At 47.9% G+C, this 18849-nt stretch overlaps 1 protein-coding gene across 3 annotated transcripts in view; it reads left to right on the forward strand.

Annotated features, from left to right (window-relative positions):
* The first annotated feature begins 11520 nt into the window (after positions 1-11520).
* DAGLB (diacylglycerol lipase beta) overlaps positions 11521-18849 on the forward strand; it is a 41328-nt gene continuing 33999 nt past the window's right edge. For 2 of the 3 annotated variants that reach the window (XM_017864760.1, XM_017864762.1), the window contains exons 1-2: positions 11521-11766; positions 13077-13228. In XM_017864760.1, coding sequence (XP_017720249.1) covers positions 11672-11766; positions 13077-13228 — 247 coding nt within the window. In that variant the 5' untranslated portion in view covers positions 11521-11671. The remainder of the gene's footprint in view (positions 11767-13076; positions 13229-18849) is intronic. The other variant, XM_017864761.1, reaches the window with a different exon arrangement.

The raw sequence follows: 18849 nt of genomic DNA on the forward strand, positions 1-18849 counted from the left end.
GCGGGTGCCTGTAGTCCCAGCTGCTCGGGAGGCTGAGGCAGGAGAATGGCGTGAACCCGGGAGGCGGAACTTGTAGTGAGCTGAGATCACGCTACTGCACTCCAGCCTGGGCGACAGAGCAAGACTCCGTCTCAAAAAAAAAATAGTAAAAATGAAAAATTTTAAATAATAGAAGAAAGGCTTCTGGCCATTGGCTCCTTAACAGAGACCAATCTTTTCCCCTGTCCAGTTCAATCACAAAGAAACTGAAGAAGTTTCCCTGCTTCTTCATGCTCTGGCTAAGAGAAGAGCAGGTGGAGTAGTGGTTTTAATGGAGATCATAGTGGTTTATGAGAACCCTAAGTAAGAAAAGCACATGCTTTGGGCCCTGGCATGTGTTGCGGCGTGGCTCCCTCACTTGTAGTCCCTGGCCCTGGACTCACGTGAGCCTCATTGCCTCCAGCTACATAGGTAAACTGCCGGGGATGCTACTGCTGGCAAAGCTCACCGCCAGATCAAATATGATCCAGTAATCACATTTGCCCCTCCTGACTTTCTGCTTAGTTTGAGACAGCCGCTTCAAAAGCTGGTTGGAAACTGGTTTTGGCAGGAGTCCCTCTGACTCATTTGATATGGGTCAGTTTTGCCAGAAGGTTCACAACCTTGTTAGGCGCAGTGGCTCACGCCTGTAATCCCAGCATTTTGGGAGGCTGAGGTGGGCAGATCTCCTGAGGTCAGGAGTTTGAGACCAGCCTGGCCAACATGGTAAAACCCCCACTTCTAAAAATAAAAAAATAAGCCGGGTGTGGTGGCACACACCTGTCATCTCAGCTACTCAGGAGGCTGAGGCGCAAGAATCACTTGAATCTGGGAGGCAGAGGTTGGAGCTGCCAAGATCGCGCCACTGCACCCCAGCCTGGGCAACAGTGAGGCCCCATCGCAAAAAAAAAAAAAGGAAGAAATTGACTCCTAGGTACCTTCCTAAAACAGCCACCCATCTGAGGCTTGCTTGATTGGATCTGTGTGGGTTTTTTCTGTGTGCCTCTGTCCTCTAGTGGCCAGATGTGGAATTTCCAAAAACCAGAGCTCTGCCCAGTGCCACCCAGCCTTCGTCACAACTATCTGGGTTAACTGGAATCTGCTGGAGGTGCTGTGGGTGTTTCTCTAGTTTTGAAACAATTCCTTTTGTCCCTGCACTTTAAAAGCCATTTGCAGCATAACACAGTACATATCCTTTTAAGCAATGACAAGGGTACTTTTTTACAATACTGAAATAAAAGACTGTCCTAGTTTCACCTTGGGCACTTAAAAGGTGAGAGTCACCGGGCGTGGTGGCTGACATCTGTAATCCCAATACTTTGGGAGGCCGAGGTGAGTGGATCACCTGAGGTCAGGAGTTCAAGACCAGCCTGGCCAACATGGTGAAACCTCGTCTCTACTAAAAATACCAAAATTAGTCAGGCGTGGTGATGCACACCTGTAATCCCAGCTACTTGGGAGGCTGAGGCAGGAGAATCGTTGGGACTTGGGAGGTGGAGGTTGCAGTGAGCCAAGATCATGCCACTGCCCTCCAGCCTGGGTGACAGAGCCGAGACTCAGTCTCAAAAATAAAAAAAAATTAATAAAAAATAAACTGCCAAGAAAAATACTCTGTAATTTGCAAATTCTGAAATGCAAAGAAGAATATTAAGGGTATTTTATTTTTCCCCAAAATTCATGATGGGATAAATAAATATGGTAGGATGTTATTCTGTGTTAAATCTACACAGTGGGCCCTTAGGTGTCAGGCATCTTCTCTGTATCTGAAATATTTCCATCATTTCAAAAAAGTCATTATGAGTCACTTTTGCAAGACCTGTGCTTTGATCTGGATAGTTCACCTGGGAAATAACAGTTTGTTAAGGATCTTTTTTGTTTTTTTTTTTTTGAGACAGAGTCTCGCTTTATGGCCCAGGCTGGAGTGCAGTGGTGGCATCTCGGCTTACTGCAACCTCCGCCTCCCGGGTTCAAGTGATTCTCCTGCCTCAGCCTCCCGAGTAGCTGGGACCACAGGCGCGTACCACCATGCCCGGCTAATTTTTTGTATTTTTAGTAGAGGCAGGGTTTCACTGCATTAGCCAGGATGATCTCAATCTCCTGACCTCGTGATCTGCCTGCCTCGGCCTCCCAAAGTGCCGGGATTACAGGTGTCAACCACCACGCCCAGCTGAAATTTTACTTCTTAAGAAAATTTGTGGGCTGGGCGCAGTGGGTCACACCTGTAATCCCTACACTTTGAGAGGCTGAAGAGGGTGGATCACTTGAGGCCAGGAGTTCCAGACTAGCCTGAAACTGGACATGGTGAAACCTCGTCTCTACTAAAAATACAAAAATTAGCCAGGCGTGGTGGTGTGCGTTTGTAATCCCAGCTACTTAGGAGGCTGAGGCACGAGAATCACTTGAACCCAGGAGCCGGAGGTTGCAGTGAGTGGAGATTGCACCACTGCACTCCAGCCTGGGGTACAGAGGGAGCCTCTGAAAAAAAAAAAGAAAGAAAAGAAAAGAGAAAAGAGAGAAAGAGAAAGGAAAAAAAAGAAACAAAAAATTGTGGCTCATGCCTGTAATCCTAGCACTTTGGGAGGCTTGAGGCCAGGAGTTCAAGACTAGCCTGGGCAACATGGCGAAACCCAGTCTCTACTAAAAATGCAAAAAAATTAGCCAGACGTGGTGGCGGGTGCCTGTAGTCCCAGTTACTCAGGTGGCTGAGGTGGGAGGATCGCTTGAGCCTGGGAGGTGGAGGCTGCAGTGAGCCAAGATCACATCACTGCACTCTAGCCTGCAGGACAGAACAAACCCCTGTCTCAAAAATAAAATAAAATAAAATTTGTATAATACCAGTTTCCCAAAAGGTATCTCTTTGAAATTAAATTGTTTTGTAGGTTTTTGTTATTGTTTGTAACATTAAGTTCACAATACCTTTATTTATGTAAAAGTTTATGTAGAAACATTATCTTATTGCTAAGCTATACAAATCCTGTTTTCAAAAGAACTATTACTTTTAAGAATTTGGCAGGCATGAGGCTGGGCATGGTGGCTCATGCTTGTAATCCCAGCACTTTGGGAGGCCAAAGCGGGCGGATCACCAGAGATCAGGAATTTGAGACCAGCCTGTCAAACGTGATGAAACCCCGTCTCTACTAAAAAAAAAAAAAAAAAAAAATTAGCTGGACGTGGTGGTGTATGCCTGTAATCCCAGCTACTCGGGAGGCTGAGGTCGGAGAATCGTTTGAACCGGAAGGCAGAGGTTGCAGTGAGCCGTGATCGCACTACTGCACTCCAACCTGGGTGACAGAGTGAGACTCCGTCTCAAAAAAAAAACAAAAACAAAAACAAAAAAAAAAAAACAAAAGGGCCGGGTGCGGTGGCTCAAGCCTGTAATCCCAGCACTTTGGGAGGCCGAGACGGGCGGATCACGAGGTCAGGAGATCGAGACCATCCTGGCTAACGGTGAAACCCCGGCTCTACTAAAAAATACAAAAAACTAGCCGGGCGAAGTGGCGGGCGCCTGTAGTCCCAGCTACTCGGGAGGCTGAGGCAGGAGAATGGCGGGAACCCGGGAGGCGGAAGCTTGCAGTGAGCTGAGATCTGGCCACTGCACTCCAGCCTGGGCGACAGAGCGAGACTCCGTCTCAAAAAAAACAAAAAAAACAAAACAAAAAAAAACCAAAAAGGATTTGGCAGGCATGGTAGCTCACACCTGTAATCCTAAAACTTTGGGAGGGCAAGGTGGATGGATTGCTTGAGCTCAGTAATTTGAGACCAGCCTGGGCAACATGGCAAAACCCCATCTCTACAAAAAATACAAGAATTAGCCAGGTGTCGTGCATGCATCTGTAGTCCCAGTGACTTAGGAGACTGAGGCAGGAGGATCACTTGAACTTTGGGAGGTCCAGGCTGCAGTGAGCCAAGATTGGGCCACTGTGTTCCAGTGTGGATGACAAACTAAGACCCTGTCTAAAAAAAAAAAAAAAAAAAAAAAAAAAAAGCCAGTAGCAGTGGCTCACACCTGTAATCCCAGCACTTTGGGAGGCGAAGGTGGGCAGATTATAAGGTCTAGAGTTCGAGACTACCCTGGCCAACATAGTGAAAACCCGTCTCTCCTAAAAATACAAAAAATAAGCCGGGTGTGGTGACACACGCCTGTAGTCCCAGCTACTCAGGGAGGCTGAGGTAAGAGAATCACTTGAACCTGGGAGGCAGAGGCTGCAGTGAGCTGAAATCTGCCACTGCACTCCAGCCTGGGGAACAGAGTGAGACTCCGTCTCCAAAAAAATAAAAAAAAAAAAAAATATATATATATTTGGCTATTTATATTTATTTGATTTTAGTTTATTATTTTTTCTTTTCAGACATTCATAGGCACAACCTACTAACTTCTGAATTAATGGTGGGTCAGAGTTTTGGTTATATATTTGCATGGCACACATACATATCATGATATGTTTGTGTGTATGTAATTACAGAGAGTAGGCAAAGTTGAACAAGCATCATTTGAAAATAAACTTTGTTTTCATGCATACATAAAATTAGAGAACTTGTTTTACCTCACCCTTAAGTTTTAAACAGTTTATTTTATTTATTTATTTATTTCAGACGGAGTCTTGCTCTGTCGCCCAGGCTGGAGGGCAGTGTGTGATCTCTGCTCACTGCAACCTCTGCCTGCTGAATTCAAGTGATTCTCGTGCCTCAGCCTTCCAAGTAGCTGGGATTACAGGTGCCCGCCACCATGCCTGGCTAGGTTTTCTGTATTTTTAGTAGAGATGGGGTTTCCCCATGTTGGCCAGGCTGGTCTCGAACTCCTGACCTCAAATGATCCGCCTGCCTCAGCCTCCCAAAGTACTGGCATTACAGGCAAGAGCCACCATGCCTGGCCCAGTTTTAAGTACTAGAAACTCTTAGATGTCATATTTCATCCATAGATACTACCATATGTAGTCCTAATTGATAAAGACTTTTTATCACACCGACAAAGTTAGTAATTCTTAAACATCATCGAACAGTCTATGTTCAAATTTTCCTGTCTCAAAACATCTTTTATCTCTGATCAATGGTGTCCAGCAAAACAAAACAAAACCCCAAAACATCTTTTTTATGGTTTGTCAATTTGAAGCACATCCAAACAAAGTCTGCACATAGCAGATTATCACTTTTTTCTTTTCTTTTTTCTTTTTTTTTTGGAGAGAGGGTCTCTCTCTGTTGCCCAGGCTGGGAGGCAGTGGTGCCATCATAGCTCACTGCAGTCTTTCTCCTGGGTTCAAGCAATCCTCCCACCACAGCCTTCTGAGAACATAGGACTACAGGCCCATGCTAAGACGCCTGGCCAATTCTTAAAATTTTGGAGAGACAGAGGTCTCACTATGTTACCCAGGCTGGTCTCCAACTCCTGGGCTCAAGTGATCCTCCCGCCTCAGCCTCCCAAGTTGCTGAGATTACAAGTGTGAGCCACCATGCCTGGCCCGGCCTACTTTTATAACTAAAGGCTTAAAACTCACCAGCAACAGCCAAGCTTTTAGAGTATATAGTAGTGCGTGCTGTGGTGGTATTTAGTAACTAACCTATAAAAAAAAAAAAAAACAACTAATATATGCACATATATACATACTTTTTTTTTTTTTTGAGTCAGAGTCTTGCTCTGTCGCCAGGCTGGAGTGCAGGGCACGATCTCGGCTCACTGCACCTCTGCCTCCCAGGGTCAAGCGATCCACCTGCCTCAGCCTCCCGAGTAGCTGGGACTACACCCAGATAATTTTTATACTTTTAGTAGAGACGGGGTTTCACCATGTTGGCCAGGATGGTCTGGATCTCTTGATCTCTTGACCTCGTGACCTGCCCGCCTCGGCCTCCCAAAAGTGCTGGGATTACAGGCGTGAGCCACTGCACCCGGCCTATACACATACATTTATTGTACATTTTACTGATTCAAACAATGTTGTGTTGGGGATACCCCAAACCACCTTCAAGTTGAGTGATTTTTTTTTTCTTTTGAGACGGAGTCTCGCTCTGTCGCCCAGACTGGAGTGCAGTAGCACGATTTTGGCTCACGCAAGCTCCGCCTCCCAGGTTCACGCCATTCTCCTGCCTCAGCCTCGCCAGTAGCTGGGACTACAGGCGCCCGCCACCACACCCGACTAATTTTTTGTATTTTTAGTAGAGACGGGGTTTCACCGTATTAGCCAGGATGGTCTCAATCTCCTGACCTCGTGATCCGCCTGTCTCAGCCTCCCAAAGTGCTGGGATTACAGGCCTGAGCCACCATGCCCGGCCACCAATCCTTTCTTTAGAATGTGCATACCCCAGACCTGTTGTGATAATACTCTACAGCACTGAAGTGTAGCAGATAATTTATTACACAAATAATGATAATGACATATAATGCTCTTCAGTGTAAATTCCATATAGGCTGTCACAGAATGTTTCTTTTTTTTTTTTTTTTTTGAGAGTCTTGCGCTCTCTCCCAGGCTGGAGTGCAGTGGCCCCATCTCTGCTCACTGCAACCTCCGCCTCCCAGGCTCAAGCGATTCTCCTGACTCAGCCCCCTGAGTAGCTGGGACTGCAGGTGCCTGTGCCACCATGCCCGGCTAATTTTTGTATTTTAGTAGAGATAGGGTTTCACCACGGTGGCTAGGCTGGTTTCGAACTCCTGACCCCAAGTGATCTGTCCACCTCGGGCTACCAAAGTGCTGGGATTACAGGCGTGAGCCACCGCGCCTGGCCAATGCCAGGCAGAATTTTCATCAGCCCAGTGAAATACTCTTGTCTAAAAATGTATTTGCTCACAGACCTTGCAAGCTTGTATTTTATTATTATTACAAGTTTTATTTATTCTGAAACTTTTGGTACAGTTCTTGCAATGTTTTTAATTTTTGTTTTAAGAGACAGGATCTCACTATGTTGCCCAGGCTGGTCTCAGCCTCATGCCAGCTTGCCGCCTGGCTGATGTTGCAATGTTAACATTCATTTCCCGGTACTGTTCTCAGACTTCCGTCTTTTCCTTTCCAAGCCCTGCCATTCCACTCCAGCCCCACCCTGCCTCTCATTCCTTCTACTTACTCTTTGTTTTTCAGACAAAGTCTTGCTCTGTCGCCCAGGCTGGAGTGCAGTGGTGTGATCTCAGCTCACTGCAACCTCTGCCTCCCAGATTAAAGTGATTCTCCTGCCTCAGCCTCCCGAGCAGCTGGGATTACAGGCACGTGCCACCACGCCCAGCTAGTTTTTGTATTTTCAGTAGAGATGGGGTTTCGCCATGTTGGCCAGGTTGTTCTCGAACTCCCGACCTCAAGTGATCTGCCTGCTTCGGCCTCCCAAAGTGCTGGGATTACAGGTGTGAGCCACCAAGCCCAGCCCCACTTACTCTTTACATATAATCAGTTATTCATTCACTGAGAATTTAAGAATGCCTAGAATGTGCTCTATTCCATTCATAGGAGTGAATAAGATGGACAAGGTGCCTGTGATCATGAAACTTACACTTTAAGGGAGGAGGTAAGAGATAATAAACATGATGTAATGTCAGGGGCTCATTATGTGCAATGAAGGAAACTGAAGCAACACAAGGAATAGAGACTGACAGTTTTGCTGTTTTAGCTAAGATGGTCAGGGAAGGCCTCTCTGAAGCAGTGACACCTGAGCTGAGGCCTGAATGAAGTGAGAGACATAAATGAGGCAAGAGTGGTGCACAATGGCTCATACCTGTAATCCCAGCACCTTGGGAGGCCGAGGCGGGCGGATCACTTGAGGTCAGGAGTTCAAGACCAGCCTGGCCAACATGGCGAAACCCCGCCTCTACTAAAAATACAAAAATTAGGCCGGGCACAGTGGCTCTTGCCTGTAATCCTAATACTTTGGGAGCCCGAGGCGGGTAGATCACGAGGTCAAGAGATCGAAACCATCTTGGCCAACATGGTGAAACCCCGTCTCTACTAAAAATATAAAAATTAGTGGGGTGTGGTAGCCCACACCTGTAGTCCCAGTTACTCGGGAGGCTGAGACAGGAGAACCGCTTGAACCCAGGAGGCAGAGGTTGCAATGAGCTGAGATCATGCCCTGCACTCCAGCCTGGCAACAGAGCAAGATTCCATCTCAAAAAAAAAACAAAAAAACAAAAAAACAAAAAACAAAAGGCCGGGTGCGGTGGCTCAAGCCTGTAATCCCAGCACTTTGGGCGGCCAAGACGGGCGGATCACGAGGTCAGGAGATCGAGACCATCCTGGCTAACACGATGAAACCCCGTCTGTACTAAAAAATACAAAAAACTAGCCGGGCGAGGTGGCAGGCGCCTGTAGTCCCAGCTACTTGGGAAGCTGAGGCAGGAGAATGGCATAAATCTGGGAGGTGGAGCTTGCAGTGAGCTGAGATCCGGCCACTGCACTCTAGACTGGGCGACAGAGTGAGACTCCGTCTCAAAAAAAACAAACAAACAAAAAAAAGAGGCAGGAGAGGCTGGGCATGGTGGCTCACGCCTGTAATGCCAGTACTTTACGAGGCCGAGGTGGGTGGATCACTTGAGGTCAGGAGTTTGAGACCAGCCATGGCTAACACGGCAAAACCCTGTCTCTACTAAAAATACAAAAATTAGCTGTGCGTGGTGGCATATGCCTATAATCCCGGCTACTCAGAAGGCTGAGGCAGGAGAATCGCTTGAACTCGGGAGGCTGAGGGGTTGCGGTAGAACTGAGATTGCGCCATTGCACTCCAGCCTGGTCGACAGAGTAAGACTCCATCTCAAAAAAAAAAAAAAGAAAAAAAAGAAAAGAAAATGAGGCAGGAGAATTGGGAATGAGGGTAATCAATGGTTAACAAGGGTTCAGGCAGAAGCAAAAGATGAGCAGGTGCAGCCAGTTCCGGGCAAGATTAGGCAGCATAGAGGCCACATCTGCACTTCTGTGATAACAAGACCGAAGTTTCCACTTCAGCCATGGGTGTTAACTGCATTCTTTCCACTTAATAAATACCCTAATTGAGGGGTCTCTTGAGCTGTGTGGTCTCTTGAGCTTCGCGTCAATCAATCTGTGCTTTTCACTTCATTTGTTTGTCTTATGTTGGTTCGCTTTATTTTTGTTGTTGTTGCTTTGTGGGGTTTTTGTTGCAATTTTTATTTATTTATTCATTATTGTTGAGATGGAGTTTTGCTCTTGTTGCCCACACTGGAGTGCAGTGGTGTGATCTCGGGTCACTGCAACCTCCATCTCCCGGGATGGAGCGATTCTCCCGCCTCAGCCTCCTGAGTAGCTGGGATTACAGGCATGTGCCACCACATTCGGCTAATCTTTAGGAGAGACGGGGTTTCGCCATGTTGGCCAGGCTGGTCTTTAACTCCTGACTTCAGGTGATCCTCCTGCCTTGGCCTCCCAAAGTGCTGGGATTACAAGCATGTGCTACCACATCTGGCTAATTTTTAGGAGAGTGGGGATTTCGCCATATTGGCCAGGCTGGTCTTTAACTCCTGACTTCAGGGGATCCTCCTGCCTCGGCCTCCCAAAGTCCAGTGATTACAGGCATGAGCCGCTGCGCCTGGCCTAATTTTTTTATTTTCAGTAGAGACAGGGGTTCGCCATGTTGGCCAGGCTGGTCTTGAACTCCTGACCTCAGGTGATCCACCCGCCTCGGCCTCCCAAAGTGCTGAGATTACAGGCGTGAGTCACCGCGCCCGGCCCCCTTGTGTTGCAATTCTCGGTTCAGCGCGCCAAGCACCTCACCAACTCACAGCCAAGACTTTCCATCTGGTAACAGAAATACCTGCAGGAGGACTACTCCTGGCAGAGGAAACAGAATGTAGAACCTCTGGAGCAAGAATGACCTTGATGTCTTTTCAGAGGGGGAAAAGGTGGCAGGCAGTGGGGTGGGTGATGGAGGCAGAGTAGTAACCAGGGAGACAGATAAATGAGCCCTTAGAAACTTTTCATGTGTGACTACCAGGGAAAAGCCCTTGCCAGGGACTGGAGTGTAATTTTTTTTTTTGAGACAGAGTCTTGCTCTGTGGCCAGGCTGGAGTGCAGGGCGTGATCTTGGCTCACTGCAACCTCCACCTTCCAGGTTTAAGCGATTCCCCTGCCTCAGCCTCCCAAGTAGCTGGGACTACAGGTGCGCGCCACCATACCCTGCTAACTTTTTTTTTTTTTTTTGCATTTTAGTAGAGACAGGGTTTCACCATGTTGGCTAAGATGGTCTCAATCTCCTGACCTTGTGATCTGCCCGCCTTAGCCTCCCAAAGTGTTGGGATTACAGCCGTGAGCCACTGTGCCCGGCCTGGAGTGTATATTTATGTACAAAATGCAGCCTTGCAAAGTCCCGGGCAGGGGGCAGGCTTTATCTGAAGGTTCGCAAAGCCACCCTGGCTGCTGAAGAGGGCACAGCAGAATGAGAAAGCACAGTGGGGTGATGAGCGCAGGCAGGAGATGAAGGTGGCTCAGACCAGGGTGGGGCGGTGGGGGTACTGAGAAGCGCTCAGACCCCACCCCGCCAGCTGCAGGGTGGTTTCAGACCCTGAACTGGAGGGGTTCCTAACGCGGGGCTCCTCACAGCAAGGGGCACAGATGGAAGCAATGTTGTCCCATGCTTGCAAGTCTCACAGACCGGGGTGAGTCCCACACCTGCCATAGACAGCCTGGGTCTCTGGGCTAACTAATTCCTCCGGGCCTGAGGAGTCCCTCCTTATAAAATGAAAATTTCGGTCGGGTGTGGTGGCTCATGCCTGTAATATCAGCACTTTGGGAGGCTGAGGTGGGAGGACGGTTTGAGACCGAGAGTTCGAGACCAGCCTGGGCAACAGAGTGAGACTCCCATCTCTACAAAACAGGAAAATTTTAAAAAATAGCCGGGCGTGTGGTATGTGCCTTTGGTCTCAGCTACTCGGAAGGTTGAGGTGGGAGAGTCGCTGGAGTCCGGGAATTCAAGGCGGCATTCAGGAGTTCAAGGTTGCAGTGAGTCATGATTGCGCCACTGCACTCCAGCCTGAACGACAGAGCCATACGCTGGCTTCAAACAAAACAAACAAACAGGGCCGGGCGCGGTGGCTCACGCCTGTAATCCTAGCACTCTGGGAGGCCGAGGCGGGTGGATCACTTGAGGTCAGGGTGTCGAGACCAGCCTGGTCAACATGGTGAAACTTCGTCTCTACTAAAAATACAAAAATTAGCCGTGGTGGCGCGCTGCTGTAATCGTAGTTACGCGGAAGCCTGAGGCAGGTGAATCGCTTGAGCCCGGGAGGCGGAGGATGCAGTGAGCCGAGATCACACCCACTGCACTCCAGCCCGGGAAACGAAGCGAGACTCGGTCTCAAAAAAATTAAAGAAACAAAAAACCACCAAAAAAATTACGAAAAAAAAAGGAAAAGGAAATATGACCAGAACGGATATTACTGCACTTTTCACGAAAAAGAAAAAGGAAATACCAGAACGGATTTCACCGATGGGCAGACCGGCAATCCACTCAGCTGCTTCCGGATTAGCGTTTCTGCGCAGGCGCAGAAAGCTTCGGCGGAAGCGGCGGCGTGGGGCTCAGTTCGCGTGCGCCGGTCTTGGCCTCAGCGTGGGCATGCGCAGGGCCCCGCCCTCGCTGCGTCTGCGCTTGAGCGCCGACAATTTGGTGGCGGCGTCCGGAGGGTGCTTCTCTGCGCGCGGGGTCTGTCCTGAGTGCGGGCGACAGGACCTTCGCCATGCCGGGGATGGTACTCTTCGGCCGGCGCTGGGCCATCGCAAGCGACGACTTGGTCTTCCCAGGTTTCTTCGAGCTGGTCGTGCGAGTGCTGTGGTAAGGACGACGGCTATGGGGGCGGTGGAGCGCACCGGGGAGGGAGCGGGGGGCGAGCTGTCCCTTGAGACGGTGACAGAAGTGGCTTCCCAAGCACTGTCGCGGTCCCAGCGCTGGCCACACATCCTCTTACCGAGTTCTCACCACTGCCCGAAGAGGTGGGCATTGGTGCTGTGTCCATTTGACGGATGACAAACCGAAGCCCCCAGAGTGCGTGGGCTGGACCCGGGGTCACACAGGGGGCCTGGAAGTCCACGCGTCAGGACACGAGCACCCCTCTGTGTGCAGCGCCGAGACCTGGCTCTGGGGAGCCTCGAGGGTGTCACCGCCGGCAAAAGCCTTGGCCTCGAGGTCTCCTTTCTCGAGGCGGGAGCAGCCACTTGTGCCCTTCCTTCCCTTTGTACGGAGCACTTGAATCTGCAACATGAAGGATAGGAAAAAATACCGAGCCGGTTGTGGCTGGCTTTCGTGAGAAGCAGACAGGCTCAATATTCAATGCTGTTGTCTTTCAAAGTGTGGAATCAGTGGGAAGTGGCGTTGGTACCTGAAGTCTGTTCCCAGAGGATCTGTGCAGGGCATGAATCATTGTTATGAAAAAGTAGATTCTTGGCCGGGGGCCGTGGCTCACGCCTGTTATCTCAGCACACTGAGAAGCTGAGATGGGAGGATTGCTTGAGGGCAGGAGTTGACCAACTTGGGCAACATAGTGAGACCCCTTTTCTTTTTATTTTTTTGAGACAGGGTCTCACTCTACTATCCAGACGGGAGTGCAGTGGTACGATCACCACTCACTGCAGACTCAACTTCCTGGTCTCAAGCGATCTTCCCACTTCAGCCTCCCAAGTAGCTGGGACCAGACTCGTGCCACCACGCCCAGCTAACTTTTTCTATTTTTTGTAGGGATCGGGTCTCCCTATGTTGCCCAGGCTGGTCTCCAACTCCTTTGCTCTAGTGATCCTCCTTCCTTGGCCTCCCAAAGTGCTGGGATTACAGACATGAGCCATCGTGCTGGGCCTAGATCTTTTATTGTTGGCAGTTATATTCCAGGACAGGTGCAGTGCCTCATGCCTGTAGTCCCAGCACTTTGGGAGGCCAAGGCAGGAAGATCGCTTGAAAGCAGGAGTTCATGACCAGTCTGGGCAACATAGCAAGACCCTGTCTCTACAAAAAGAAAAAAGAAAATTATATTCCAAAGTGAACCTTGCCTTGTTTTGGAAAATATTAACTCCTTTTATTTCTTTGTATTATGTTTTACACAGCAGCTGCTTGGATTTCATTTCTGACCCTTCCCTTTTTTTTCTTTTTGCCAGGTGGATTGGCATTCTGACGTTGTATCTCATGCACAGAGGGAAGCTGGACTGTGCTGGCGGAGCCCTGCTCAGCAGTTACTTGATTGTCCTCATGATTCTCCTGGCAGTTGTCATATGTACTGTGTCAGCCATCATGTGTGTCAGCATGAGAGGTAAAAAGTAGCCTTTTCTGTTTGATACCTATTTTTTATTTTAATAGCTTTATTGAGATATAATTCACATACCATACAATTCACTTACGTAAACTTTCCAATTCAGCAGTTTTTAATATAATCACAGAATTGTGCAACCATCACCACAATCAAATTTATAACATTTTCTTCATTCCTAAAAGAAATCCTGTACCAGGCGGGACACGGTGGCTCACACCTGTAATCCCAGCACTTTGGGAGGTTGAGGTGGGTGAATCAGTTGAGGCCAGGAGCATGAGACTAGTCTGGCCAACACAGTGAAACCCTATCTCTACTAAAAATAGAGAAAATTATGTTGGCGCATGCTTGTAATCCTAGCTGCTAGGGAGCTGAGATCGCGCCACCATACTCCAGCCTGGGTGACAGAGTGAGACTCTGTCTGAGAAAAGAAAGAAAGAAAGAAAGAGATCCCGTACGTATTAGCAGTTACTCCTCATTTTCCCCAAACTCTTCCAGCTGTAAGCATTCACTAATTTGCTTTCTGTCTGTGTACATTTGCCTGTTGTGGACATCATATAAGTGGAATTCATTCACTGTGGTGGCCTTTTGGTCTGGTTTCTTAAACTTAGCATAATGTCTTCAAGGTTCATCCTTGTTTTAGCATGTATCAGTACTTCATTTTTATGGCTGAATAATAGAGCATCGAATGAATGGACCACATTTTATCCATTTGCTAGTTGGTAGGCATTTGGATTGTTTCCATTTTTCTCCTATTGTGAATAATACAGCTATGAACGTTTGCATACACGTGCTTATACAGACATGTTTTCATTTCTCTTGAGTATGTACCTAGGAGTGGAATTGCTGGATCATGTGGTAATGCTCTGTGAAACCTTTTGAGGAACTGTCAGACTTTTCCAAGCAGCTGTACCATTTTACATTCCCACCAGCAGTGTATAAGGGTTCTAATTGCTCAACACTGTTATTATATGACTTGTTAATTATAGCCATCCTAGTGAATGTGAAGTGGTAGCTTATGATTTTGTTTGGTTTTGTTTTTTGAGACGGAGTCACACTCTGTCGCCCAGGCTGGAGTGCCGTGGTGTGATCTCGGCTCACTGCAACCTCCCCCTCCCTGGTTCAAGTGATTCTCCTGCCTGAGCCTCCTGAGTAGTGGGGGCTACAGGCCATTTTTGTTTTATCTCATGGCTTTGAACATTTCTTTGATGACTGATGATGTTGAGCATCCTTTCATTTGCTTATTGCCCATTCGCATATCATTTTTGTGGAAAAGTCTGTTCAGATCTTTTGCCCAATTTTAGACTAGGCTATTTATTCTTTTATTTTTTATTTTTATTTTTTTTGAGATAGAGTCTCCTTCTGTTGCACAGGCTGGAGTGCAGTGGCATGCTCTGCTCACTGCAGCCTCCGTCTCCTGGGTTCAAATGATTCTCGTGCCTCAGCCTCCCATGTAGCTAGGATTACAGGTGCCTGCTATCACACCTGGCTAATTTTTGTATTTTGAGTAGAGACGGGGTTTTACCATGTTGGTCACGCTTGTCTCGATCTCCCGACCTCAAGTGATCCGCCTGCCTCGGCCTCCCAAAGTGCTGGGATTACAAGTGTGAGTCACTGCGACTGGCCTCTTTTATTTTTACATTGTGAGGGTTACAACTATTTTGTTGTTGTTAGAGACAGTGTCTTGCTCTATTGCCCAAGCTAGAGTGCAGTGGCACAGTCATAGCTCACTGCAGCCTCAAATACCTGGGCTCAAGCAATCCTCTCGTCTCAACCCCCAAGTGGCTGAAACTACAGGCACATGCCACCATATCTGGCTAATTTTTTTTTTTTTTTTTTTTGTAGAGACAGGGTCTTGCTATATAGCTCAGACTGATCTCGAACTCCTGGGCTCAGGTGATCCTCTCATCTTGGCCTCTCAAAATGCTAGGATTACAGGGGTGAACCACTGCGTCTGATCACCTATTCTTCATATATTTTTATGTGTTACGGTTTTCTGTAGATAACCATTTATCTGAGAATGTCTCCAGAAGTGTTGGAAACCTTCCCTGTTGGATTCGTCTGCTTCATAGGATGATGTGAGCACTGTGGTGACTAATGAAGGAATGCATTCATAGAAACGATTCATCGGTCAGAGGCAGGGCTGTGTGGCATGCCACCATCTGCCATGTTTTAGTCTTTTGTCACTGCTTGAATTGAGATGGACGAGGTATGCATATCAGATGTACGCTGGAGGTGGAGGTGCACTGGGAGGCGCTGGTGATACAGTGAGTGACGGCATCAAGATCTTGATGGTTTGGGATAAAGGACTGAAATGTAAAAGGTGTTAGCTCATAGGAGAAATGTAGAGGGTAGAAATGTCAGCAGCAACATCTTTCATGAGAAAAAGACCTTAGGGTTTGGGATGACAAGCAAGAGTGGCATATGCATGCTTACCACAGTAACAGAAAATGGAGCTCTGTGCCAGGCGTGGTGGCTCACGCCTGTAATCCCAGCACTGTGGGAGGCCGAGGTGGGCGGATCACGAGGTCAGGAGATCGAGACCATCCTGGCTAACACGGTGAAACCCCGTCTCTACTAAAAATGCAAAAAATTAGCCGGGCGAGGTGGCGGGTGCCTGTAGTCCCAGCTCCTCGGAAGGCTGAGGCAGGAGAATGGCATGAACCCGGGAAGCGGAGCTTGCAGTGAGCCGAGAATTGCGCCAGCTGGCACTCTAGCCTGGGTGATATGATGAGACTCAGTCCTCAAAAAAAAAAAAAAAAAACAAAAAAACGGAGCTCTGTGTATTTTATTTTATTTTTTTCTTTTGAGACAGAGTTTCGCCCTTGTTGTCCAGGGCTTGACTGCAATGGCGTAATCTCAGCTCACTGCAACCTCTGCCCCCAGGTTCAAGCAATTCTGCCTCAGCCTCCCAAGTAGCTGAGATTACAGGCACATGCCACCACACCCAGCTAATTTTTTTGTATTTTTAGTAGAGGCAAAGTTTCACCATGTTGGCCAGGCTGGTCTTGAACTCCTGACCTCAGGAGATCCGCCCACCTCGTCCTCCCAAAGTGCTGGGATTGCAGGTGTGAGCCACCGCACCTGGCTGGCTCTGTGTATTTTAGTATGCCTCTAGAAACATCCAGGCAAGGAGACTGGATTGATGGATGCTCCACGTTTGTGTTGGCCCCCAAGTGTAGGCTGTCACTGGTGCCAGATGCTTAAGGAAAGAGAAACCATGTGTACAGTGTGGCTTCAGCACTGCGAAGCTTCTTATTGAAGGTGAAGTATTGAGACTGATGTCATTTCAGATACAGCATTATCTAACTTATTTGCCGTTTTTTGTTCATCTCACATTCTGGTTAGACCACTGAGTTTGTGGCTGTCATAGCAGGATCAGATTGGAAGCACTCAGTACTTTTTTTTTTCGTTACGTGTTTGTTTGTCTTGAGATATTTTTGGTGTTGTGATGCCTTTACATCCCTGTGAGGGATGCTCATATTCACTCAGTCCCCTCCTCCTGGACACTTGTACAATGCCTGCATCATCATGTACTTGTGGTCAGAGCCCAGAAATCATCTGTGGGTTGTCGGGCTGTTGTGGGTTGTCTGTCCCACAGCCTCCTCCAAACAGAACCTCATTTTGTTTTGCCCCTTATCGCCACATACTAAGTATGCGTCAGAGAAGCAGACCCTAGGCCCGGCTCACGGAGCGGTGATCGGTTCAGGAACAGACACATGACCCAGTTTGGCCCAGTGAGAGTCAGGGAGAGTTTGGTGGAAGGTTCTGGGGAAATGCTTCCTTGCCCCTCTAGGAAGGACCAAAAAGCCATTTATCGTCACTGTCCTTCTGGCTGAAGCTGCATCTCCACTCACAGCCCAAGGTGAGCTGACATACAGAACAGGGGAGAGCTGGGAGAAGCACACGGAGGTGGAGCCGAGTCTCGGTCAGGGCAGCCGCGACGCCGTCCTGCTTCTGCCTTCAGTCCCTCAAGTCAGTGTGGCTCTTCCTGCTTTTCAGCCAGTTTGAGTTGAATTTTCTGTAACTTGTGGCTAGAGTTATCCCAACCAAACTGAAAACAGTATTTTACAAAAACATATTTGTTTGTCAGTTTGTTACACATAACTTCATATGCCTTATTAAAAATATGTATTAAAAAAATTAGCCAGGCGTGGTGGTGGGTGCCTGTAGTCCCAGCTACTCGGGAGGCTGAGGCAGGAGAATGGCGTGAACCTGGGAGGCGGAGCTTGCAGTGAGCTGAGATTGCACCATTGTACTCCAGCCTGGGCGATAGAGCGAGACTGTGTCTCAAAAAAAAAAAAAAAAATTGTATTGAAGGCCAGGTGCCGTGGCTCACACCTGTAATCCCAGCACTTTGGGAGGCTGAGGCAGGTGGGTCACAAGGTCAGGAGATAGAGACCATCCTGGCTAACACGGTGAAACCCCACCTCTACTAAAAATACAGAAAAGTAGCCAGGCGGGGTGGCACGCACCTGTAATCCCAGCTACTCGGTAGGCTGAGGCAGGAGAATCACTTGAACCCAGGAGGCTGAGGTTGCAGTGAGCCAAGATCGCGCCATTGCATTCCAGCCTGGAAGACAGAGCAAGACTCTGTCTCCAAAAAAAAAAAGTTTGTTTAATTGTCAGTTTGTTACATATAACATCATATACCTTATTAAAAATATGTATTGAAGGCTGGGAGCGGTGGCTTACATCCCAGCAGTTTGGGAGGCCGAGGCAGGGGGATCATGAGGTCTGGAGTTCGAGACCAGCCTTGCCAATATGGTGAAACCCCATCTCTACTAAAAATATAAAAAATTAGCTGGGTGTGCTGGCGGATGCCTGTAATCCCAGCTACTTGGGAGGCTGAGGCAGGAGAATCGCCTGAACCTGGGAGGTGGAGGTTGCAGTGAGCCAAGATGGTGCCACTGCACTCCAACCTGGGCAACAGAGCGAGACTGTCTCAAAAAAAAAAAAAAAAAAATTATTGAACAGAATATACCTACTAACTGTATAGGTATTTTGCGGACGAACACCAAAAGGAAAGGTTAAAAGACAAATGAGGAAAAAATATTTGTAACACGAGACACTGAGGCAGTCCCCTTAGTAATAAGGGCTTCTATAATTAAAAAAAAAAAAAAAAAAAAAAATCGGCCGGGCACGGTGGCTCACACTCGTGATCTGAGCATTTGGGAGGCTGAGGCTGGTGGATCACCTAAGGTCAGGAGTTCAAGACCAGCCTGGCCAACATGGCGAAACCCTGTCTCTACTAAAAATACAAATTTCAGCTGGGCGTGGTGGCGAGTGCCTGTAGTCCAGCTACTGGGGAGACTGAGGTAGGAGTATCGCTTGAACCCAGGAGGCAAAGGTTGCAGGGAGCCGAGATGGCACCATTGCACTCCAGCCTGGGTGATAAGAGTGAAACTCCTTTCCCCGTTCAAAAAAAAGAAAGAAAAAGAAAAAACCAATGGTCAGTAGAAAAATGGGCAAAGAACATGAACAGTAAAGGAAATATAAATAATTTTTATTTATTTTTATTTATTTATTTTTTTTATTTTATTTTATTTTAAAACCAGAACATTTATTGCATGACTAATCGCTGACATTCTTTTTTTTGTTGTTGTTGTTGAGACGGAGTCTCG

The sequence above is a fragment of the Rhinopithecus bieti genome, unplaced genomic scaffold (genome assembly GCF_001698545.2).
Source record: "Rhinopithecus bieti isolate Rb0 unplaced genomic scaffold, ASM169854v2 scaffold_77662, whole genome shotgun sequence".
Classification (NCBI taxonomy): domain Eukaryota; kingdom Metazoa; phylum Chordata; class Mammalia; order Primates; family Cercopithecidae; genus Rhinopithecus; species Rhinopithecus bieti.